This window comes from Canis lupus, chromosome 16 (genome assembly GCF_048164855.1).
Source record: "Canis lupus baileyi chromosome 16, mCanLup2.hap1, whole genome shotgun sequence".
NCBI classification, from domain to species: domain Eukaryota; kingdom Metazoa; phylum Chordata; class Mammalia; order Carnivora; family Canidae; genus Canis; species Canis lupus.
This window is the reverse complement of record NC_132853.1, coordinates 36,837,265-36,862,356: the sequence shown is the minus strand read 5'-3', so window position 1 is coordinate 36,862,356 and position 25,092 is coordinate 36,837,265. Positions and strand designations below refer to the sequence as shown.

The following is a 25,092-nucleotide window of genomic DNA, read 5'->3' as shown; positions in this document are numbered from 1 at the left end:
CATTCGGAGCCCCGAGGTGGGTGGGGCTTGTGGCCAGGGGAGGAGCGCGCGTCCCGATTGGCTCGGAGGAAGGTGGCTACGTGGCCGGAGGAGGCGCGTTCGGGCCTAGACAGAGGCTCCGCTAGCCCCGCGCGCGATTGGTTGTAGGTGGGGCTGGCGTGGGTCGCCAGCCGGAAGCGGAAGTGGAGGAAGATGCAGGTGTGGGGCCTGGAGCTGGGGGCTGTGGGGGGCTGCTCCGGGGACCCGGGCTGAATTCGGCCCGTCAGTTCCTGGCCCGCGTCGCCGGCCTCTCTCCCGGGCGCGCCCCCCACCCCGGGCCCGTCATTCTGGCCCCGCAGGGCGGCGGTTGGGCCCCTGAACCGAGCGCGCAGGGGGCACGCCCCCTCGGCGCGCTCACGCCCCGTTCCCCGGCGTGTTTCCCTCCAGGACCATCAGCACGTGCCCATCGACATCCAGACCAGCAAGCTGCTCGGTAGGAGGGGACGCCCCGCGCAACCGGCTGCCAGGGGGAGGCCCTGCCCTTTGCTGCCTGTCGCCAACAGCTGGGAGCCCCGATGCCCCAAGGCCCCTGCTGAGGCGCTGACCACTCGCGGTGATCTGCTCCCAGCCGCGTCTGCCTGCCGCGCTCGGAGGAGCGGGAAGGAACCGTACATAGTCTGTACTTGAACCTTCGGCTTCCACCGTATAACATCATGACACGTGCGGTCAATCATCAGGCCCAGATTAGTGGCTTACTGTAAAGACGGTCAGCTACTAAGTGGCAGATAGGAAGTTAGAGTTCGAGTCTGTCGGACTCCAATGTCTATGCTTTTTGTATAGAAAAAACTTCCCTCCTTTTAAAATAAATTATTTATTCATGAGAGACACAGAGAGCCGTGGAGACACAGGCAGAGGGAGAAGCAGGCTCCCGGTAGGGAGCCGGATGTGGGACTCGATCCCAGGACCCCAGGATCATGTCCTGAGCTGAAGACAGATGCTCAACCACTGAGCCACCCAGGCACACCGCCCCCCCTTTTTTTTTTAAAGAGAAAAGCTTCCATCTTCCCCTGATTTTAGGAGGAAGAGGGACATAGACCCAATTGGGAACAAAGACCTTTTAGTGGCCAGGCCACCTTCCTGCTGTCTATATCTGATCTAAATACCTCCTCAGTTCAGAGCCAGGGAAGGACCTCCTCATATATGACCCTTCTAGGCAAGTGCACTATTCCTGGATTGTAAAATGCTAATTGCATTAATGGATTTGATGTCAGTTTTGTCATTAAGATGACATCTGACTAGGACAGCCTGGGTGGCTCCGCGGTTTAGCGCCGCCTTCAGCCCAGGGCCTGATCCTGGAGTCCGGGGATCGAGTCCCACATCGGGATCCCTGCATGGAGCCTACTTCTCCCTCTGCCTGTGTCCCTGCCTCTCTGTCTCTCATGAATAAATAAGATCCTTAAAAAAAAATGACATCTGACTACCTCATCCCCTTCTAGTTTTATTGTATCTACAGAGTTTTTCTTTTTGAAGGTTTCAGAGGAATACAGCGAGGGGATATAGCTGAAAACTAGTGTGAGAGCACAGTGTTTGATCAGTTGGCAGGTATGTTAACAAGGGCAGGGTTCTCAGTTCACTACTGTGGACTATTTAGTGAGTTCTATGCAGTGGCCACGTAATAGAGCTTTTTTTTTAAATTTTTAAAAAGATTTATTTATTCATGAGAGACACAGAGAGAGAGAGAGAGAGGCAGAGACACAGACAGAGGGAGAAGTAAGCTCCATGCAGCAAGCCCGACTTCGGACTCAATCCCAGGATTCCAGGATCATGCCCTGAGCCAAAGGCAGGCACTAAACTGCTGAGCCACCCAGGCTGCCCTGGAGCTTCTTTTTTTAAATATATTTTTATTTATTTATGTATTCAAGAGAGAGAGAGGCAGTCTCCTTGTGGGAAGCCCGATGCAGGCAATCCCAGGACCCCAGGATCAGGCCCTGAGCCAAAGGCAGAAGCTCAACCACTGAGCCACCCAGGTGTCCCCATAACGGAGAAAAATTCAGATTTGTCCCAGTTCTTCAGCATTTGTGCACTCTTGGTGCATGAACTTGTCATTGGCTGTGAAAAGGACCAGGAAAACAACAACCATTCGTTGAGTCTTTGCTCTACCAGGTGCTGTTTTAGGCACTTGACATTGCAAAAATGAGCATATTTTACTTGGATTTATTGGGTCCTTGTCATATGCCAGGCACAGTACTCCATTCTCTCTTGTGTTCAATATCTTATCTCCATTTTATATGTGGGGAAACTTGACGCACAGAATGGTTGAGAGACTTAAAGTTGATAATTAGGGGCGCCTCGGTGGCTCAGTCAGTTAAGGGTCTTGATTTCGGCTCAGGTCATGGTCTCTGGGTTGTGGGATTAAGCCCCATGTTGGGCTCTGTGCTCAGTGGGGAGTCTGCCTAAGGTTCTCTCTCCTTCTACCCCCCTCCCCATGCTCACATGCTCTCTCTTTCTCTCTCTCAAATAAATCAATCTTAAAAAAAGGGGGTGGGGGTAATAATTAGAAACCAGGACCATCTGACCACAAAACCTAGCTCTTAGCTGTCTCCTACTGAGGAAACATGCATGGCTCTCATCCACCCACACCCTCTCCTAAAAACAGATCTGGGCCCAGAGTCCAGGAGGTCAGTCACGTTGGTGTTCTTGTGGTGCCAGGCAGTTCTTCACTGTTGAGAGTACCAGTGTTACCTAGTCCTTAGGGCGCTGCAGGTATTAGGGGCTTTACAGTTGTTCATTCATCCGGTACTTGGCATAATCATCTTGTATTTTCCATTGTCATGGTTAATCCCAGCCCTGAGGAAGTGGAAGTTGAAAGCATCCTCTGTCAGTAAGAAAGATATAATTACCCATGGAAGCAAAAATATTATGGAGAATTTAGAGTGGTCAAAAGTGGCACTTTGATGTCAGGACCAATTTAAAGTTTTTCTTTATCCCTGTGTGGAGGCAGTTGCTCTATAAAAGTCATACAATGGGGCGCCTGGGTGGCTCATATCTGTCTTCGGCTCGGGTCATGATCCTGGGGTCACGCTGTGGTGGGGTCTGTTTAACCCCAAGGGTGCCTTTGAGCCTCTCTCTTTTTTTTTAAATTTTATTTATTCATTCGTGAGACCAAGAAAGAGGCAGAGACACAGGTAGAGGGAGAAGTAGGCTCCCTGCCGGGAGCCTGATGCTGGACTCAATCCCAGGACCTCGGGATCACATCCTGAGCTGAAGGCAGACTCTCAACCACTGAGCCACCCAGGCGTTCCAGAGCCTCTCTTTATTCCCATGATGCTTGCACCTTAACCAATATACATATAACTTTTAGCCAGTGTCTTAGCATATTTCACCTGAATTAGTGGTGGGCTTCTGGCTGTGTCAGTGGGAATGCTGTGATGTGGGTGCTTCTCACACAGACTGGCTGGTGGACAGAAGGCACTGCAGTCTGAAATGGCAGAGTCTGGTGTTGACCATCCGAGAGAAGATCAATGCTGCCATCCAGGACATGCCAGAGAGCGAGGAGATCGCCCAGCTGCTCTCTGGATCCTGTGAGTGCTTCTGGGCTACATTACCAGAGCCCCTCTTTCCTGGAGCACTGGATATCAGCTGAGCCGCCCCCTTGTTGTTTAACTGTAGGGCTGACCCCTAGAGAGAGATTTATTTTTGGGGTACAGATGCCAGTTTCTTCCAACACAGAATGCTGAGGGGGAGAGCTATACATGCTAAAGTTCTCAGCATATTCATCAGTTAGCCATGTGCCCAGAGTAGGTGGGGAAGATACTATAATTCCCAAGGTCTTTGTTTTTCCTTGCTTTTTAGACATTCACTACTTCCACTGCCTAAGGATTGTGGACCTTCTCAAAGGCACTGAAGCCTCCACAAAAAATATTTTTGGCCGGTACTCTTCACAGCGAATGAAGGCAAGTGTGGGCAAAGCTGCAGGGTCAGAGTCTCTGGTCTCGCTAAGGGTCCAGTGGAGATGCCTATGTAGACTGTTTCCTGAGCTTTCTCTTTGCCCCCAAAGTTTATTCCAAAGTAGATCCTATGCCTGGGTTTACATTTTCAGTCCTACTGCTTTGGGGAGCGCTTGTTGATGCCACATTCTTAAAAGGAAGTGTGTGGGGGTGTCCAGCCAGTGTTATGAAGAGGTCTGTGTCTGATGTGATATGAGGGCTAGGGGAGTGTCCCCCCTGGGGCTTGAGCTGGTATGTGGCTGCTGAGCGCCATTCCAGCTCACTTCCTATTTCTATCCTCACCCAGGACTGGCAGGAGATTGTAGCCCTGTATGAGAAGGACAACACCTACCTAGGTAAAGTGGCCTAGCCTGGGAAGCCTGGTGTCCATGGGGCGGCCCACTCCCAAGAGTTCTGAGACTCTAGGCTTCTAGGAGGCACAGTCGTTTTGGGGGAAGAAGCTGGGGTATAGATGTTTACCAGGTGGGCAAAGAAGTTCCCCAAAGAGTATTGGGAGGAGGAGGAAGACCAGGCAGGTAGTAGGTATTGGCCAGGCCGGGCCTGGCAGGTATGTGTAGGTCCTCATTACTGACCTCTTGGTGACTGACCCACCTCCTCTGCACCCCTAGTCTCCACTGGGAAGAAGAGGGGCCACATTGGGTGCCTGAGAGCATAATTACAGGGCTTATGGTACTTTGGGGTATATTTCCTCAAAGTCTTAATAATAATAGCTCATACTTACCAAGCACCTACTAAATGCAAGGAATTATACTCATGTTTTATGTGGATTCTCTCTCTTAATCCTCATGGTAAATATGATTGTCCCTATGTTACAGAACAGGATTGGATTAGCGAGTTTGAATGACTGTGTGAGGTTCCACGGCTGGGAGGGGGGAGCTGGGAGGCCAAGCCACGCTCTCTGCTGCCACGGGGTGTATTTGCACGTGTCCCAGGGGCATGTTTGCCTCGGGGTGTGGGCATCTGGGGTAAATTTCCTGGGCCCCTTTCAGTGGAACTCTCCAGCCTCCTGGTTCGGAATGTCAACTATGAGATCCCCTCACTGAAGAAGCAGATCGCCAAGTGCCAGCAGCTGCAGCAAGAATATAGTCGCAAGGAGGAGGAGGGCCAGGCGGGGGCTGCCGAGATGCGGGAGCAGTTCTACCACTCGTGCAAGCAGTATGGCATCACGGTGAGCTGGAGGGCACCTGGCGCCTCTGTTGGCCTGAACCCAGCCCCTTCGCTTTTGGGAGAGGCTCCCTTCTCGGCCAGTTGTGCCCTTCTGAGCCAGTGTCTCACCCATCTGCAATCTTTGGGTGTTCTTTTTAGCTCGCTGCACTGTGCTTCCCACTGCTCCTGTCTTAGCCCTCTTCTCCCATCCTCTCTAGGGAGACAACGTCCGAAGAGAACTGCTGGCCCTGGTGAAAGACCTGCCGAGTCAGCTGGCTGAGATTGGGGCAGGGGCTCAGGCCCTGGGTGAAGCCATCGATCTGTACCAGGCCTGTGTGGGGTTTGTGTGTGAAAGGTAAAGGACCTTAGTTTCTCTCCAGCGCGGGGGGCGGGGGGACAATTGACCTATTTTCCTCGGCTGTTCTGTCTCCTCTACTTGTGCTTTTCCCACCTCACGTTTGAGTTTTGGTTTAAACACGTGAGCCTGTGGGAGCTCCCCCATCTGGCCTGGGGGCGCAGGCCGGAGCCCCGCGTGGGCTTCACATGTGCGCAGCAGGAGCGTCAGGCGGTGCTCTGTTTCAGTCCTACAGAGCAGGTGCTGCCAATGCTGCGGTTCGTGCAGAGGCGGGGGAACTCCACAGTGTACGAATGGAGAATGGGGACAGAGCCCTCTGTGGTGGAGCGGCCCCACCTCGAGGAGCTGCCTGAGCAGGTGGAAGAAGATGTGGTAAGACAAACCTGGCGAGAGCCATGTCCTCATGCCCCACAGCTCCACCTCTACGTGAGTGCAGAGTCCCAGAAGGAAGAAAGTAGGATTTGGGTGCGAGAGACCCTAGCTGGAAGGCCCTCCCTTATTTTTCCAGGCTTCTTGAGGCCAGAGCAGAGATGAGTGTTGTAGAGGCTCAGCAAGCTGGTTGACCTTGAACTAGGAATCCTGTCCTGTGAACTCTCTGAAGATGTGCTGTCCTTCAGGGAGCCCCCAAGCCATTGCCCTTCAACAGTGTGCTGGCGCCCCCTAGAGGGGCAGCTGAGACCTCTGGGGAGGCACACCCCTTTCTTTTCACCCACTTTCTCTAAGCTAACACTTTTTTCCCCTGCTAGATTGACTGGGGCGACTTTGGAGTAGAAGTGGCTGCCGAAGGGACCGATTCTGGCATCTCTGCTCAGGCTGCTGGAATTGACTGGGGCATCTCCCTGGAATCAGACTCAAAGGTTAGGAAGCCCTCTTAGCCCATCTCTCTGAGGACTTGCTGTGTGATCTCTGCTTTGGTGTCGAGAGAAGTGTTGTCTGTCTTTAAAGATGTTACCTGAAGTGGGCAGCCCTGGTGGCTTAGCGGTTTAGTGCCGCCTTCAGCCCAGGGTGTGATCCTGGAGACCCGGGATCAAGAAGTCCCACGTCGGTTCCGTGAAGGAAGCCTGCTTCTCCCTCTGCCCCCACCCCCCCCCGACCCCCCCCCCCCCGCCTCTCAAGTTAAAAAAAAAAATCTTAAAAAACAAAAAGATGTTGCCCATAGACCTCAGGCGAGGTATAGTCCAAGGGGGGAGCATTTGACCCCTTTTCTCCTGGTATGTGAGGGTCTTGGCAGGTGGTAACTCTAAGCAGGGATGAGGGTAGCAACATATATGGCTGCAAGTCCTTCATACAGTTGAAATGTGCAGGCATATTGAGCTTATCAAGGGTTTGGTTTATTCTGGCTCCCTTTGCTGGGGAAGATTCTTGCAACCCTGCTGAGGTTCTTTGCTTTCCACCCAGGAAGCTGGAGGTGATGGGATTGACTGGGGAGACGACGCCACTTTGCAGATCACAGTGCTGGAAGCCGGAACCCAGGGTAAGTGCCCTCCTCCCTGTAGCTTTGGCAGGAGTGGATGCTCAAAGGTCCCTGTGTCTCTGGAAACAAAAAAATGCACTGCCAAGATTGGGCTGCTCACACATCTGTTTTCTCAAAATCATGATGATGATGTAAGAGTAGAGTAACGGAAGTTCTAAAAAAAGTCTTTTAAAGATTTTATTTATTTATTCATGAGAGACAGAGAGAGAGAGAGAAAGAGACAGTAGTCAGAAGGAGAAGCAGGCTCCCCCATGGGGAGCCTGATGCGGGACTCGATCCCAGGACATTGGGATCACAGTCTGAGCCAAAGGCCAACACCCAGCCACTGAGCCACAAGGTACCCCAAGTTCTCAAAATCAAGTCTAGAAGCTCTTAACTTTTGGAAAGCGAATGTGGGTCACCTTTCTGATGGGAGGTTCCAGAAGGGCGGTGGGCTTGGAGGTCTGACCTTGACCCTCCTGCCCAATAGCTGAGAGGATGTAGTGGCCATCTGAGCCACTAGAGGGCGGTGCAGGATGAAACTTCGTGGCCGACAATGCTGAGGGGCCCTTTCCAGGCCCTAAAGCCAGCTCTGTGGTCCTCCTCCCAGACTGGCAGTTGGAAGTAGTGTCTGATTCAAGTTAAGACAATGGGAAAAGGTAACCCTTCCCCCCACCCTGGGGTGAGACATCAAGTAGCTTCTGCAATGAGTTTTTGTCCATATTAGCCCACCAGAACTTCTCAAAGTTGAGGGTCTTTTTCTCTGGTCTCCAGTGACTTTATCATTTGTCTGACTCTCTTCCTGGCAGCTCCAGAAGGTGTTGCTAGGGGCCCAGACGCCCTGACACTTCTCGAATACCCCGAGACCCGGAATCAGTTCATCGATGAGCTCATGGAGGTACCTTCATCCTCTGTGGATGGACCCTTCCCACTTGTGTTCATCTCCATCTGTTCCCCTCCCAGTGACCTGCTGGCTGGTGAGGGCCTCATCTGCGTTCATAGTCCTCACCTGTTCCCTTTTCTTTTTGCTAAGAGAGGCTCCTCTTAGACTCCAGGGCAAAGGAGGACAAAAGGATGGAGTTTCTCTGGTTAGAATAAGAGTGATAAGATATGTGGCTGGTTCCCAGATTCTTCCCAGCCCTCTCTTAGTCCAGGCTTCTCAAATATGGATTCCTGTTCCCTGAATCTCATTCCTCTCACAGAGAGAAAATACCTTCACTGGGACAGAGAGAACCCATCAAATCTCTGTGTTTATAGTTATCTGAGCCACATGTTGGGAAGAAGGAGAGGTGTCCAGGGCTGGGGGTGGTGGGGAGTGAGATAGCAGGAGGGGCGGGAGATTAGCGGTGGAGGCTGCTTCAGGCTCTCACGTCATAGTTGGTAAGTTTCTAGCAATTAAAGTGTTCAGAAGAAATAATCCCTCCTCACCAGGAGTCTAGCCCTCACATCTCATTCTTGCATTCTGAGCAGTCTGAGGGCTTAGCCTCTGAATTCTCTTCTTGGTGTCAACCAGATCCTCTTCTGCCCTCAGCTCGAGATCTTCTTGTCCCAGAGAGCCGTGGAGATGAGTGAGGAGGCAGACATTTTGTCTGTGAGCCAGTTCCAACTAGCTCCAGCCATCCTGCAGGGCCAGACTAAGGAGAAGATGGTTACCATGGTGTCGACACTACAGGACCTGATTGGCCGGCTCACCAGTCTTCGAATGCAACACCTGTTTATGATCCTGGCCTCCCCAAGGTCTGGCTTTCCTGTTGACACTGGGCTCTTCCGGAGCGTGATGTGGGGTGCCGCCATATTGAGCAGTCCTGACTCTTTGCGTTCCCCTTCTCCATGACTCCTCAGAGCTCTTCTCTGCCTCCCATGGCAGCTCTGTCACAGCTGGGATCCAGGGTTCTCTTGGGGCAGGATGGGGTGGTTTGACATATGCAGGCAGGCTCTGCTTCCCAAGTAGGACAGGAGAAGTGGGAGCCATAAACCTTGCAGGGAGGGAATGAAGCGGGTGGAGGCCAAGTTGCTGGGCAGGGATTTGGTTGCCTTTGCCTTTCCCAGCAGATGAATGGGGATACTCAGGCTACTCAGCTGCCTCAGACGCTTAACCCGAGTGCCCCGCACAGGTATGTGGATCGAGTGACGGGGTTTCTCCAGCAAAAGCTGAAGCAGTCCCAGCTGCTGGCTTTGAAGAAAGAGCTGATGGTGCAGAAGCAGCAGGAAGCGCTTCAGGAGCAGGCAGCCCTGGAGCCCAAGCTAGATCTACTGCTAGAGAAGACCAAGGAGCTTCAGAAGCTGGTAAGACAGGAAAGGCAAACCTGCCCAGGGGGAAGACCCCCAGATTATACAGAACGAGGCACCTTTGCCTCTCTGCTTCTACCCACTTGGTATCACTGTCTTTCAGATCGAAGCTGACATTTCCAAGAGGTACGGTGGGCGCCCCGTGAACCTGATGGGAACTTCTCTGTGACAGCCTCCACAGGTCCACCTGCCCGTCTTCCCAGCCTTCTGGCAGGAGGGGAAGACAGCCTGGGCTGAAGTGGCAGGGCTCTTCCTAGCCAGAGACCAGGGGATTGGAGGATGGAAAGCCACGTGAAGGAGCCATCTCCTCGATGGTGACCTTTGACACTTGCTATACTCTCTGGCAAGAAGCTATCTTGATTGGCCCTGTGACCCTCAGTCTGAGACCACAGTTTCTGGGGCTTCTCATCATCTAGTTGGACTTAATAAAAAAGGAAGAGGCTCTTGCTTCACTACTGACAGTTTGTGCTTCTCTGGCCCTTGAATCAAAGCTTTGCACCTGTTTGCCTGGGCTTTTGATCCAGTGGGCTCCCAAGGCCACCGGCTGTTCCTACAGAGCCCCAAGGGGGGGAGGGGCTTCCCCCCCTTTGCTTGTGACAGGCAGGGCCCCAGATTAGTATCTACAAGTGGTTCCACAGGGGGCTCTTGGGGATCTCCATTGGCTGGGCCCCTTTTTCTGTCCGTGGCCAGGCTAGACTGCCCTGCTCAGGCCAGAAGCCCAAGGGTAGTAGTCAAGTGGCAGCCTTGTTGGAGCCAAGCAAAGCTGTATTTTCCTTTTAATCACAGTTTACCTCCAGGCAGAGGGAAGATGTGGTTTGGGAGGAAGGGTCTGATAAACAAGGTGGAGACAGGAGTTGTCACCTTTGCTAGCTAGCTGCCTGTTCACTTCCTCCCCATAACTGCCAGCACCGTGATTGGGTAGAGGCCACCCCAGGATAGCACCCCTCTCCCCAGCCACCTACCCATCCCCATTTCCCAGGAAGGGTAGGGGTTGGGGGTGGCCGGCAATTCGATTTTAATTTCATAGCAGAGCAGTTGATTCATGGCTCTTTGTCGCTGGCGTTGACTCCCGTAATGACTTTCCATCAAAATGAAAAGTGGAGTGACACCACTCATTATTCCTGCTGCTTGTTATCTCAGTTCTGGGGAGGGCCGCCCCCTCCCTGCTGCCTTTCAGCCGTCCTGGACAGTGAGTGATGGCCCCTATTAATCACCGACCCCGCGGACTCCGGCGGACACACGCTATCCAAAGGAGAGAGAGATAAGGCAGCATGAACTGCTCAGAGCCGCTCCTATCAATTAATGTCAGCCCATCGCTTCCCCCCAATCTTTGCCTGTTCACCTCCTTTTGGAGGTATCGGGGGCTGAAATTACTCTAGGAATTGGAAAAGGAAAAACAACCCGTGCGGAATGTTGAGAATGTCCTTAGAATCGAAGGATGTAACAGGGACCGGGTGGGCTGTACCCTGCCCTCCGTCGTTGTGGACATGTACGGCCTAGGGAGCTGAGTCTCTTAGGCCCTTTCCCTCTAAGAGGGTGGCTGCTACCTCCTGCCCCACCTGTTCGGCTGCTGGCTCCACCGGCCTTCTGGCCTGCCTCTTGCGGCAGCCATCCGCTCACCAAGGCATTGCTACCCTCGCCTGGTCAGTGTCCCTCGTCCAATCACCAGCTGCTACATGGATGGATGCTGTCGCTTCCAGGCACCTAGCTGCAGGGAGAAGCCCTGTGAACCATGTGACCACGGTGGACCAGTTTCAGGCCTTAAAATTTCCTGCTCCTGCCCTGTCGGAGGAGCACCTTGCCTGCCTGCCTGCTCTGCTCTGCCTGGGGTTGATGGCAGGGAGTCATACAGGCTGAGGTGTGGCCATCTTCACAGGAGGGGAAGTGGGTTTAGATAAGGTTCTCTCAGCAGATTTGGGGCACCTTGTTAAGTGGTGTGGTTAGGGGACTGTTCTCTCTCACAGGGATCAGACCTCGTCCACTGCTTAGCTGGTAAAATGAAGGCCTACTCTACACTGATGTCAATTGGGTTTGTTTTGTTTTGTTTTTTAAAGATTATATTTATTCATCTGAAAAAGAGAATGCATGAGCAGGGCGGGGTCGGGGGAGAAGCAAACAGGGAGCCCCGACACGGGGCTCGATCCCAGGACCCCAAGATCATGACATGAGCTGAAGGTACGTGCCCAACCGACTGAGCCACCCAGGCACCCCAATGTCAATTGTCTCTTAAAAGTCTCTAAGCCTATAACATTAGTCTTGTCCAGAACCTTTAGCTCCTAGCCTTTTGGCCTGGGCTTCACTTCCTGGAACCCACTTTCCCGGCCACACTGAGACATTGGAGATCCCACCCGGCTCCTTTACCCCATGGGAGAACAGCACTGTGTCTTGCAGATCTGCTCCCAGATTCCCCTTAGCATTGCTCTGATTGCAGTTGGGTCCCCACTTGCTTTTCTCTGAATTGCCTGACAATTCATTGTGAGGATTAAACGAGTTAACACACACAGAGTTCTCAGAATGCTGTCTGGCACAGAGAAAGCACTCCTGGACAAATGTGAGCTCTTAGTTTTGGTTTGTGAAACAGTGGTTAGGGACTCTTCATCCCGGTCTAACTTGCCTTCCAGGAAGGGAATGGTGGGAGGTTCTTTGTGGAGCTTGAAGACCAAGTTCTGAGCAGTCAGATTTCTGGGGCTTCGAGAAAATGTTCTGGGAGAGGAGGAGGAGGCGGGCCAAGATTTATCCTTAGTTTGGTGTGAATCGTATTGCCAAGTGCACATCCTACTTTCACGTTCACTTTTTTTTTTTTAAGATTTTATTTATTTATTCATGAAAGACACAGACACACACACACACACACACACACACACAGAGGCAGAGACACAGGCAGAGGGAGAAGCAGACTCCAGGCAGGGAGCCTGACATGGGACCCAATCCCGGGTCCCTAGGATCACACCCTGGGCCGAAGGTGGTGCTAAACCGCTGAGCCACCTGCCCTCATGTTCACTTTTATGCCACCTTTTTCCAGGGAAGATTTCAGTCTCTCACCACTCAGCTCACTTGTCACCTTCCTTCAGACAATGGGGCAGAGTCAGTTTTCCTAGATCCTCTCTCCCTGCTAAATCCAGCTGCCCAAGCCCCATTACCGTCTCTCTGCTCACGTGAAGCCTTTCTTCCCACGTCTTCTCCAAGTGCTGCTCTAGTCAGAGTCCACAGAAGTAGGATTCCTTTGCACCGCAGCTTGTGATGGCGGCCACGACCAGGAGCTAAGCGGAGTGCTGACAGCTGTTCATCTGGCTTCTGGCTGCCCACTAAGGGCTTGCCGAGGAGATCGGGTCCTACCCATCTAGAACTAGCTCCCCATGGCCAGTGTGGGCAGGGATTCTCTCTGTCGTGCAGAAGGGAAATCTCACTGAGAGAATGGCCTAGAGCCAAGGACCAAAGCAAAGCACCCCCACCATGGCGGGGAGGGGGGGCTGCAGTCCTGCTTGTTCCCTCACATGTACCTCCCTGCTCCCCTTTCTGTCTCTCTCCTTAATTCCCAGATGTTGCTTCAGTCTCCCCCCTAGAAACACAGGTCCTGTGGCTCTTCCCTGACTCCTCATCTGCATCTGCTTGTCTTGTCACTAATTTTTATTTCATTTAATTGCCACCCATTCTCTCCACATTCCTGTACATGCACATACGAAACCTGATAATTGTAGTAGGTTAGGAAGGAAACAGGCAAAGCATCATGATGATTAGCACATTCTCTAGATCTGGACCGCCTGGGTCAAATCCTGGCTCTCTTCTTGCCACCATGTGATCTTGGGCAAGTCCCTGGACCTCTCCGGGCCTTCTTTCCTTCCCGTATAAAATGATACTACTGGCCTCAGAGTAGGGAGCCATGGCAAGAGTGTACAGTGCCTAGATGGCCACTGGCCCAGTAAGACTCCATAGTCAGCTGTTGTGAGAGGGGATGGACCCGAAAGAACCTGGACTTAAAGTCAGAAACTTGTGTTTGGGTATCGGCTCTGTGTGTCCCAGGTATCCCTAAATATCCTGAACCAAACCCATTGCTTTCTCCATTCCACTCTTCATCCCTATCTGATATTTCCTATAGGTCAAGCAGCAGGCTCCCGGCCCCAGCTTTCTCACCCTCATCATTCCCCTGCTTAGACACTCTGACGCCCCCTTAGCTCCCTAAGCTCCTAGAGTAGCAGGCCAGCCTTGGTAATTGGATCTCTATCTCCTTTCCAGCCTCAGCATCCACCCACGACACCAAACCCACGTGTCCTCAAGCCCCAACCAACTTCCTGGCCCCCTCCTAGCCTTCCTGCCCCACCTCAGACAAGGCCCAAATACATCTCTGTGGACATTTCCAGGCCCCGACAGGATGAGCCCCTCTTCCTCAGCAGCATCCCGAAGCCATGTGGAGATGCCCTTCACCTGTCTGTCACGGCGTCACAGTGCAATCCTGGCACCTGTGCTCCACCCTGAGCTGCCTGAGGATAGGAACCGGCTCTCACTCACTTTTGTGTGCCCTTTGGAATCTCAAAATTAACTTCTCCAAACTTCAGTTGTCTTAATGATCTCTAAAGTGACTTTGACCTCTAAAATATTACTGTCGTGGGGCCCATGAGTTAGCAAAATTGAAGAATCCCGCAAACACGGGAAGTTGGGAAGGAAATTGGGTTTAACTAGGCTTTTACGATGGACCGGTGGTCAACCTGAAATCCTTTCTACATGCTTTCCAGTGGGAGCACCTGCCCTGTACGTGTCCCGGGCTCCCTCCGTCCTCTCTCCCTGTTTAGTGGAGGACTCTCCTGGAGAGCAGAGGAGTAGGGCTGTTGTCCCATCCTTTGGGAGACACCGTTGCTTCTGCTCTGAAGCTGAGGTCAGTCCCCACGATGGAGTGCCGCTCCGATGCTGGGCTCCGAGCAGACTGCTCTGCGTGCTGTGGGATCAGGCCCCAGGTTGCCGTCCCGCCTGGAGGATCCCGCAGCCCATCGGGGGGGTCAGGGCTGCTCTGGGGCCACGGAGGCCGGGTGCCAGCTGACCGCAGACCCACGCCTGTCCTCCAGGTGCCCTTCCTCTGCGCTGATGAGCCCGGCCTCCCTGGGTAAATTGGCCCTGAGTAAACTCTTACTTATCCTGCCTGCCACCCTCCCCTCATTCCCCAGGCTTCAAAGAAAACCGGTTTGAATATTTAAACTTCTCCTGTGTGTCTAATAAAAAGTTCTGCACTATTTAACGGCCCAGCTATCCATTACTGTCGGGAGCTGCCCTCTCCTCCCAGCCTGCCCCTCCCTCCCTCTCGCCCAAACCACGTGCAGCAAAGCCATTTGTCACAGCTCTCCCACCGCGGGCTGCGCTTGGCTGTGTCTGAAAGGACAAGCCGCCCCACAGGGGAAGGTGGGAATGAATAAAGGGGCTATGCAAATTGCTGCTTAATCTGCAGAGAAACACCCAGGCTTTGGGGAGACGCTCATTACTTCTTTTAACTGTGATTAACGGGCAAATTAAACCCAAGCCCTTAACTCTCTCCTGGCAGAGGACTCGAACGCAGAGCCGGGGACTGGCAAGGCTGGAGGGAGGCTCTGCTCTGTAGCTGCAGCCCTCGGGACTGGGACAGTGGAGCAGGAATGCTGCCCCTTAACATTCGGCACAGTGGGCATTTGTCGGTGGGGCCGGAAGGACGAAGCCCTGATGAGGGGGAGCAGATGATATGTGAGGAAGGAGGACTTTGTGGTCCCTCTGGAGTTTTTTTTCAGCCACTCCAGAAAGAACAGGTGGTGACACTGAGATTTGCTGTCCTTTCCCCGCCACCACCAAAAAAAAAAGGGGGGGGGGCGAGAGAATCCCTTAGGCCTCACCTGTCAGGATATACTGTTAGGACCAAAGAGGCTTTAGCCACAAACCTAGTCCCAGAAAAGCATGTAAAAGGAACCTCCAGATGTTCAACTCCAAAACTGACCTTGAGGCTGATTAGCCCTAGAGAATGGGGGAAGAGGTAAAGAAGCAGGAGGTGGGGGCAGAGCATTTTCATGGGAATAGAAACTTGGGAATAGTCGGACAACAGGTTATACAGGTTATAGGCATACACTGTGGGACACCCACATTAGAAGGCATCAGAGATCGACAGTATCTGTTTTTTTTTTTTTTAAGATATTATTTATTTATTCATGAGAGACACACAGAGAGGCAGACACACAGGCAGAGGGAGAAGCAGGCTCCCTGGCAGGGAGCTTGATGCAGGACTTGACCCCAGGATCCTGGAATCACACCCTGAACCAAAGGCAGACACTCAACCACTGAACCACCTAGGTGCCCCCAAAGTATCTGTTTCTTACTCTGTGTGTGGTTAAGATAATGTGGGGATCCCTGGGTGGCTCAGGGGTTTAGCTCCTGCCTGTGGCCCAGGGAGTGATCCTGGAGTCCCGGGATCGAGTCCCACATCGGGCTCTCTGCGTTGGGCCTGCTTCTCCCTCTGCCTGTGTCTCTGCCTCTCTCTCTCTCTCTCTCTCTCTGTCTGTCATGAATAAATAAATTATTAAAAAAAAAAAGATAATGTGACCCAGCTCATAACACACAGTTGACCACTTTAACCCTTTCTGAGCATACAATTCATCGGCACTAAATACTTCCACATTGTTGTGCAATCATCCCTACCACCTACCCCATCTGTTTTTACAGGTGATTGAGTCTTTCTGTAAGACCTATAATCACCTCTAACAACCAGCAACAAGTGAAGCGGAACTCTGAAGATAGGGAAGTAGTGCTCAAAATTGAAAAATATTGGAGAACCCCAGCTGGAACTCTGGGGCAGTTGAAGCAGAGGCCTTGATGCTCCAGAGGCAGGGTGGGTTGGAAATCCTGTAGGGACTCCCCGTTAAATGCAGGTCCCCTAAGCCCAAGTGATTAGAAGGTGAAAGATGACATACAATGGTGACAGACTGTCTGTCAACTTGACGGGGCCGAGGAGAGACGCGGCCCCGTATTTTATTTTGTCGGAGAGTGGATCAGCGGGTCTGTCATAGAAACCAGGCCTGACAGCTCGCTCAGCGACTCGGCTCCTTTTCCTTACCTCCTGCAGCCCAGCTCCACCATCTATTAAAACATCCCGGGCTGTCAGGGATATTAAAAGGCTCTGTCACTCCTTCTTAAAACAGTCATAAATACAATCTGGACATGAGCATTTGGGCAGGAGCCCTGGTGCTGAATGGGAAGAGACAACAGCAGGTATGCCTGCCTTCCCTGACAGCTGAGGCTTTGGCACCGTTCAAACAGGGAGCCTTGGACTAATCTCCCTTTTCTCTCCCAACAAGAAGCAAGGCCCTCTTCAACACTCGCCAGGGCCCCAGCATTTTGAAACAACTGCTCTTGAGCGTAGGATGTGGCCTTCATTAGCATGACCGCAAGCCTCCGCTTATCTCTGGGGCCTGGTGTGCTTAAACCGCACCTGTTCGAAGTGCCTGCCCAAGCAGCCTGCCCCCTGGGCCTCCCCAGGCAGGGTGGTGGTGGGAGGAACAACAGGGTAGCAAGGGAGCCCTAAATTCTACCTCCTTCCTCCGTGGTAGAGTTTGCCTCCCACCCGTCTCTTACCTTTCCTGTCCTATGAAATCTTGGGGCTGACCCACCTTGGTAAGAAGAGCTATGCTGGGAGGCCAGAAGCAGCCCTGAGGCCTTCCTGGTGGCCTTCCCAGAATGTAGGCTGGAACTTGTAACCTTGCTAATTGGAGGAGCCCAGTCAGCCCTGAACCCTTGAGTCTCCCCAGACTATGGGGGCTAGTCCCAAAACGAGGCGGCCTCTTCCTCTCTATATATTTGATAAGAACACATGACTGGACCCTTCCCCTCAAGAGGATCCTGTTTGATGGTGGGGGTTTTTCTAGCTTGCGGCAGAGCCATACACACCAGGACCAGGCACATTCCCTTGGCAAATTCTGACTCTGGCCTCTGTCTGCTGGGCTGGGTAGTTTGCTGAAACACGCCGAAGGCCTTGTCTGTGACCTCCTCTGTTGGCATCAAGGTGGCGCCCAGGACCTTGGCATCTTGAGATGTCCTGTCTCCCAGACAGCGTGCAATGGCCAGAATTGCTTCCCATCCAGTTCTTCCACTTAGCTTTGAGTAGCTTTTGAACTATGGACTGTGTTCTTTCCAACAGAATTACCTTCTTGACAGCTTTCTCCAAATATCTCAAGTCAAGAAGTGTCAGATTGTTATCTCCACCCGCCACCCCACTATTTATTAAAAGCCTACCTTATTTCGTGGTACAGCCCCAGAGAGCAGAACTAATAGGCCTGTGTGTGGACGTAAGAGGAAGACAGGTTTCTACCTAGTATAAGGAAGCCCTTTCTGACAACTAGAGGTCCCCAGAGGGCCCAGGTGAGAAAGTCACCATCACTGAGGACCTCGGGCTGACACTGGATCAGTATCTGGGGGGGCTGCTGCCGAGGTTGGGAGACTGGGTCCGTGATTCTGAGATTCAATGGTTTGGGGCACTTGGTATATCCAGAAGCAGGACAAGGCCTAGCAGCTGTTCCCCAGCTGCCTTCCATGTGGCCATCTTGCAGTTTATTCCCAGATGGTCAGACCCCTCACCCTCCGAGGTCACAGGGCCAGCTGCAGGGGAGTGGGCCAGCCCTTCTTCGCTCTGGGAGCCCTCGGGCAGGACGCAGAGAGGAGGAGAGAGGGAAGCCGAGAGCCCCTCTGGGTGAGAAAGGCGCAGAGCTCTCCTCTCCCCCTCTTGCTCTGGCTGGCTTCCACTGCCACCCCCTCCTGCCCACTCCCCCCACCCTTCACCTGCCCTGCATTTTCCCTCCCTCCTTTGCTCCCTCAACCGCCCCCTCCCATCACCATGGCGATAAAAGGGGAGGTGGGGTGGGCTGTGCCCCGTATTTTGAGTCGCTCCACAATAGCCCCTTTCTCTGGAGACACAGGGGCTGCCTGTGGAACTAATCTCCCTCTGCCCATCAGCTCACAAAAGACCAGGGAAGCCCCTCCCTCCGCCCGGCCGCCCTCGGTGACCCCGGCCCGCTTCCGGGTGCGCTTCCAGCCCTCCGGGGCCTGCAGCTGGGCCTCTCTCACGGGATCCTGCACACAGGCAGGGTCACCCCGGCTGACCTCCCCCAGGGACAGAGGTCAAGCCCCTTCTCGGGTCTCTGATGCGATTGGAAGGTTGCTGCAGCAGGGGGAGGGGGGAGGGGGAGGGGACTTTCTCTTTTAATGTAAAATTGAAAGACTCCCTGTGCCTTCCTGTCTGTGCGAGTCTCCCCGCTGGGTCGCCTGGCCTCGGACCCCCTTGGAAATTGGGGCGTCTTAGAAATGGGTTAAATTGGCAGTGGGGCTCACTCAAACCTGATCCCAGAGTATTAGAACCACAAAAAATCCTGGCGTGGGAAGTGGGCGAAGCTGTTGTAGGGCAGCAGGGCAGGCAGAGTCAGCCCTGGTTTTGAGACTCCAGTAACTTGCTTGCTGTGGTCGGCTTCTAGACACCTCCGGGCCTTGCTATGCTCATCTGCAGAGTGGGAATGATAATAGCACCCAACTCACGGGTGGGGAACATAGCAAGTGAGATCATGCACGCAACGTGTTTCTTCGCATAGCGCCTGGCTCCTGGAAAGTACTCAGGATAGCATAGCTGTGACCATTTTAGCAGGAGGGAATTCGCAGGCATCAGGAATCAGCTCCTTAGCTCAGGCCAGGGCATCCCTATCTCAGAGTTAAAGACAAGGAAGGCACCACCCCCAGTGAAGAATATTCAAGGCAGGGTAGCTGGTGGGAACCCAGACTGGAAAGTCAGAATGGCTGGGACTCAATCCCAGCTTCACCACCTACCGGCTATGACACCTCCCTTTCCTCCCACCTACGATGGGAACGATGATAGTATCCACTGCAAAGGTTCTTATGAAGATCTCGTATGTTAACACGTGAAGTGCTCAGAAGGGAACCTGGCTTGTTGTCCACATGACATAAACAGTTGTGATTATTATCAATGTCATGGTGGTTGGGGCTCTGTGGGCCTGGTTTCCACAACAGGGCATATTTCAAATATTCAAAGGCTTTGTTCCTACAAGCCCCCTCTCTTCCATGTCATGCAACACATTCTGATTTCTGGCAAGGAATAATATATGATCACTCTTACTTGGTTGGCTGATGAAAAACCACACATTTTGTCCATATAGACAGCAGCTCTAAACAAGGGACACAGCTAACCCAGAAGGGAGTAATTGCCCTCTTCTAAAACAGGGCCAAGTGAAAGATAGGAGTTCAGAAAGGTCGAGGGAGGTCTGGCAGGAGCTGCCAACAGCTCTCCTAACCTGCCCAACTTATTACTGAAATCATTTCAAGAGATAATTTAATGTTCTCCCTCTGTGGCCCTATGTGCTCCTGAAGGGAAAAATAAATAAACAAACCCAAGCACCCCAAACAACACATGCTTTATGAAGACATCACTTACTAGTTTTGTTTAAAGATATTATCTATTTATTCATGAGGGACACAGAGAGAGGGGCAGAGACACAGGCAGAGGGAGAAGCAGGCTCCGTGCAGGGAGCCCGATGCGGGACTTGATCCCGAGGCTCCAGGGTCACGCCCTGGACCAAAGGCAGACACTCAACCGCTGAGCCACCCAGGTGTCCCCACTTACTAGTTTTTAATGGTACAGTTATTAATATTACTGTCCCAGCACCTCCCCTACATCTATCTGATCACTGGTGAGTTATGAACTTTGAATTCTGATTGCTGTTCCCATTACTGAAAACATCTCTGCCCGGTCCTGACAGGAAGAGAGAACCAGCCTTTCACATTCGGGGGGAACTCAGAGACTGGAGCCCCGGCAGCTACCCCAGCTCTGGGGGGCAAGGCTAACAGATGAGGCAGGAGAGTGAGAAAGAACCAGTGAAGGTGGGGCAGGGGGTTGCCCGTCAGGTGTGTTGGTGGAGAAAGAGCTAGATCATGCCTCTAATTCCATAACCCAGCCCAACCTCTTACCTTCCAGGAGCTCATTTTTTCCTCCTACGAAATAGAAATATTTTTAATTAATTAATTTATTTTTTTTATGATAGTCACGCAGAGAGAGAGAGAGAGAGAGGCAGAGACACAGGCAGAGGGAGAAGCAGGCTCCATGTACCGGGAGCCCGATGTGGGATTCGATCTCGGGTCTCCAGGATCACGCCCTGGGCCAAAGGCAGGCGCCAAACTGCTGTGCCACCCAGGGATCCCCGAAATAGAAATTTTTAAAAATTCTTTTCCCCTCTGCCATTTTTAAGTATTTATGATGTGCCAGGCATTGTGCTAAATGCTTTTCTCATTTAACAAAGTCTCCTAAGCAATGTATATGATACTACTAGTTTAATTTCCACTTAATAGATAAGGAATCTCAGGCCAGAAATTTAGAAGCTTGCCCAAGGTCACACAGCTGGTAGGCAGGGATGTTGTCTGACTCCAGGGTCCAAGCCCACAGCTGTTAGGCTACACTGCCTTCCAGGGGCAGTAACACCTGTCCTCCTACCTGGCAGGGTGGGGGCAGTCAGATGTGCCCACAGGAGTGCAGGGGCTCTGTCAACCACCCAGGGCGCTCACACACATGGTGCATAAAAGGCTTTCCCAGCAGAAGGCAAAAGAAGAGGTTGGGCTGGGGTGAACTGAGATCAGAGCTGCCAAAGACAGCAACCTCCCCAAGGGGACTGGATTTAGCGATGAACATGGCCACATCATAGCAATACTCACTTTGGAAGAATGCATTATAGTTGATTTCATTTGACATTTGTGGACAGACAATGAAAGGGAGAACATTCGTATGTTCTGGGTCTTTCCACTCCCACCAAAGGTTTGTTTTTTTGTTTTTTTGTTTTTTTGTTTTTGGTCTTGCTGGGTCATCCTCAGAGGCTCTTTGGTCCAGTTGGGTAGATCAGATACTGCTTTTTCCTGCTACCCAGGACCCTGGCACCACACTGGGCTGATGCCCTTGGGGAGGGGAGACCTTCTAAAGACAAGCTCAGCCACAGTAGGGAGTGGTAGAGTTGGCAAGAGGGCACAGAGGTGGGCAGGAGTTGTGGATGGTGGGGACAGGCCCCCCCATGTCTTTTCTGGCCTGGCCCAGGTTTGCTGGGCACAAGGGGCAGCCTCAGGCCCAGGCCGGCTGCTTGGTATTCTGCTCAGGCCCCTGTGTCCTGCCTCCCGGCTCCCTGCCGGTGGGGCCTCCTCCCTTAGCCCAGCCTGGGCCATGCATTATCCTCGCAAGATTGAGGACCTAATGGAGGTGATCAGCACCCGGGGGAACCACTCCAACCAGGCAGGGAGGGAGGGCAGGGTAGTGCTAGTTGCCTCTTTTACCTATCCTGAGATCAGGGTGCACTTTGAGAGGGGGTCCTTGGGACCAAAGAGGTGACTCCCTGCAACCCCTCTGGGAGGCCTCTGGATGACTTCGTAAGGTTCTCTCTCTTCCTCTCCATAGGATACCCTCAATATCTGGGGCCCCCATGGACAGACCCCAGCCACTATCTGCTCTCACAAGGACTTCCTGCTGGCTTCAGAGAAGACATGCTCCCACCTCCACCCCACCCCCTCGCCTGACTGCCAGCTGGCCAGCGGTAGAGCCAGCCCTCCACTGCCATTGTTCCTGGCTCTCCTCCCACGGTGGGAGGTGGGGGGCTGAGCCTGGTCCCCCCAGGTCAGGAGCACAGGGCAGCCCCTCCCCTTTCCAGGCTTCAAAGGCCCAGAGGGACTAACCCTTGCCACTGTGGGGCCTTCTCTCTGGAGCAGTGAGAGGGGCAGCTGCCCCCAAAGCAGCATTCAGCAGCTTCCTGGGAGTGAGCAGAGCAGGCTGGAGGTGATCATAAGCATGTAGGAGGTCAAACGAGGGGAGGTCCTGAGGCAGAAAGCCTGGGAAAAGCCTGGGGCTAGATGGGAAGCAGCAAAGGTGATGCAATAGTGCAACAATGCTGCTCCTCCCAGGAGCACCTAGCCCCTGCTCCTCCCAGGAGCTCCTAGCTTTTACTGCATGCACACAGCAGACCTGTGTCCACGCATCGTGTAATTGCAGCCTCCTGGGAGCCAGTGCTTCTGGAGTTCTATTACACAGAGGGAGAAAATCAGGCTCAGAGAGGTTAAGTAAGTTCCCTGGGCTCACACAGGGAGGATCTGAACAGGATCTGGACCCACACTGTTTGACTCTAGACCCTTACTCCTAACCACAGTGCCAGGCCACAGTTAACAGGCAGCTGGAAGGGAAAACAAAAGGAGTGACTGACGGGCACACACTGCGAAACACTCACCTGGCTTCCTACACATCAGCAAGATATGTGTTTCTTGCCAAAGAGCATCCGGGGATCCCAGAGGTAATTGTTTTCCCTGAGCCCACATACATACTGGCTTTTTATATACTATATACTTTATACTTTATACTCTAGGGATTTTTTTTCTCTTCTCTTTTCAGCCTGTGCACCACCCCCTCCCCACCCCCCGGAGCTTCTTCTCTCCTCTTCTTCCCAGGCTAACATCCTACCATCTGCTCCCAAGATGACTGATATTGCCCACCTTACTTCCCTGGGGATGGATGGGTCCAGGACTCATCCCTCCCCCAGGTGCTATAATTTGAGGCGCTGCCCAGCTGGAATGGACCCGGGGCCTCCCCAGGCTGCCCTCCCGCCACTGTGAGTTGGCTGGCCTCTGCCCTCTGCCCTCTTCTGCCATTAACCCTGTCACCTGCCGGACATCAGCCCCCGGGCCCAGTCTGTCATCCGTGGCCAAAGATGGATGGGGGGCGGCTGGGAAGCATAAGTGGCGACCCCTTAATGAGATCTGGCGGGGGAGGGCTGGGCTCTCTCAGGCAGCAGCAGGGCCAGGTTGGCAATAACGGCCCTTGTTGAGCATGACCCATTTTGCTTCTGTGGAGGGGCAGACAGTAGAGTGAGGAGCTGTGGGACAGGCTCGGGGACCACCTCCCTCCATCCTCCCTCCCCTTTACTGACAAACCAGACTGGAGCAGGGAGAGATGGGCAGAGGCGAGGGGAAAAAAGATGACCCCCACCACCACCTTTCATTCCTTCTCCTTGGCACTGTGACCCCAGCTCCTTGGGAAGAAACACAGACACAAAGAATCACTAGGAAGGAGGGGACCACTGCCTGGCCAGGGGCAGCCTCAAGGCAGTCCCGGGAGACTTCGCATCTCCTCTCCATGTGCAGAGAAATCGGGGGAGGGGGTTGTGGGGTGTGGTCTATAGAGTGGGGAGCATCTTCAGAAGAGCAAGGGAAGGGTCTGTTTGAAGGAGGAAAAAGAGTGGGATGCAGGAGTGAGGGGAAAACGTTATTGGATGGTCACCTACACGTTCTGTCTTGGTGATCCGTGGACTTTTAAAAGGAAGAGATGCTGGAAAGCATCAATTCTAACCTTTCATTGTCCAGATGGAGAAACTGATGCCTGGGGAGGGGAAGAGGCCTACCCAATTAGTGGCAGAGCCAGAGCCAGGATCCAGGGTCCTAGAAGATCAAGCTCATTTACTTGGCTCTTCTTGCTTCTTATCCAGGAAGAAAATTTAACAACTGCTGAAATCATTGTTCTTGGACTCCATCGGAAAGGGCTCTTCTTCCCCACCTCCTTCCTGCCTCCCTCCACAAGGGAGAGTGCATTTGCCCCAGGGCTTCCACCAGGTCTGGGAGACAGACTAGGGGAGGGCAGGAGAGGGGGCTCATGAGATCCTAGCTATAGGGCTAAGACTGAGGAACCATCACTCTCCTGACCATGTGAATGAGGTTGGTTGAAAACAGGGCTCTTTGAGTTTGAGTTTGAAGTTTTATGATTTGTTTTTTCTTCTTCTTCCATGAAGAGTAAGGATAAGCACCAAGTGGGTGCCCAGCAAAGGTTGGGTGCAAGACCCTTTGATGCTTTATTTGGACATTACCCACTGCCAGTCCATCCCCAGAGCCATGGCCTTGGCTCTCTCCCAGTGATGATTTCTGGTTTCCCTTCTCCCCCAGCTGCCTGGGGCAGGCTGAGGAGGATTCATAGTGTGGTGTCTAGAGGTTGGAGGGTCAGAAGGATTCTGGTCCTGGTTAGCTATGTGACCCTCAGCCATCCTTTTAAACCTCAGTTTAAAGGGGCCTCAGTGGGCCTCAGTTACCTTATATTTAAGTTTGTTTGTTTAAGAGAGAGAATGTGCTTGCAGAGGCAGAGGAAGAGGGAGAGACTCCACGCTGGGCCCCCAGAGGCTCAACATGGGGCTTGATCCCACAGCCCTGAGATCCTGACCCGAGCCAAAATCAAGAGTCAGCAGCTCAACCGACTGAGCCACCCAGGTGGCTCACAGTTGCCTTATATTTATCTATTTATTTGTTTGTTTTATTAAAAATATACACTTTTAAAGGATTTTATTTATTTATTTATGGTAGTCATACACACACACACACAGAGAGAGAGAGAGAGGCAGAGACACAGGCAGAGGGAGAAGCAGACTCCATGCATCGGGAGCCCGATGTGGGACTTGATCCCGGGTCTCCAGGATCACACCCTGGGCCAAAGGCAGGTGCTAAACTGCTGTGCCACCCAGGGATCCCAAAAATATACATTTTTTTTTAATTTGAGAGAAAGAGAAAGAGAATAAGCAGGGGGGGAGAGGGAGAAGCAGGTTCCCCATGGAGAATGGAGCCCAATATGGGGCTCAATCCCTCCCAGGATCCTGGGATCATAACCTGAGCCGAAGGCAGATGCTTCCCCATCTGAGCCACCCAGGTGCCCCAATTGCCTTATATTTAAAAGCAGTGCTCAACAATGGTCTTCACACTTCTTTTATCTAAAGTAAACTTTATGCCCAACATGGGGCTCAAACACATGACACCAAGATCAAGAGTTGCATGTTCTACTGACTGAGCCAGCCAGGCACCCTTCT

The 25,092-nt window shown here is 52.7% G+C and overlaps 1 protein-coding gene and 1 long non-coding RNA gene across 2 annotated transcripts; both read left to right on the top strand.

Moving 5' to 3' along the window:
* Positions 1-69: 69 nt before the first annotated feature.
* CDK5RAP3 (CDK5 regulatory subunit associated protein 3) lies at positions 70-9,690 on the top strand. The gene is made up of 14 exons (XM_072780273.1): positions 70-198; positions 427-472; positions 3,429-3,560; positions 3,832-3,932; positions 4,273-4,321; positions 4,976-5,154; positions 5,351-5,487; positions 5,715-5,859; positions 6,234-6,344; positions 6,886-6,961; positions 7,750-7,838; positions 8,472-8,677; positions 9,055-9,226; positions 9,333-9,690. The coding sequence occupies exons 1-14, from the start codon at positions 193-195 to the stop codon at positions 9,396-9,398; spliced, it is 1,515 nt and encodes a 504-aa protein (XP_072636374.1). The 5' UTR covers positions 70-192; the 3' UTR covers positions 9,399-9,690.
* Positions 9,691-22,171: 12,481 nt separating this feature from the next.
* On the top strand, positions 22,172-24,569 carry LOC140607504 (uncharacterized). The gene is made up of 4 exons (XR_012009505.1): positions 22,172-22,318; positions 22,405-22,545; positions 22,644-22,860; positions 23,734-24,569. It is a non-coding gene; the product is annotated as an uncharacterized lncRNA (long non-coding RNA).
* Positions 24,570-25,092: the final 523 nt, after the last annotated feature.

Coding starts and splice junctions, on each gene's coding strand:
- CDK5RAP3 (XM_072780273.1), top strand. Junction 3,561..3,831: donor CCAGCTGCTCTCTGGATCCT/GTGAGTGCTTCT, acceptor CTTGCTTTTTAG/ACATTCACTACTTCCACTGC. Junction 7,839..8,471: donor TCATCGATGAGCTCATGGAG/GTACCTTCATCC, acceptor TTCTGCCCTCAG/CTCGAGATCTTCTTGTCCCA.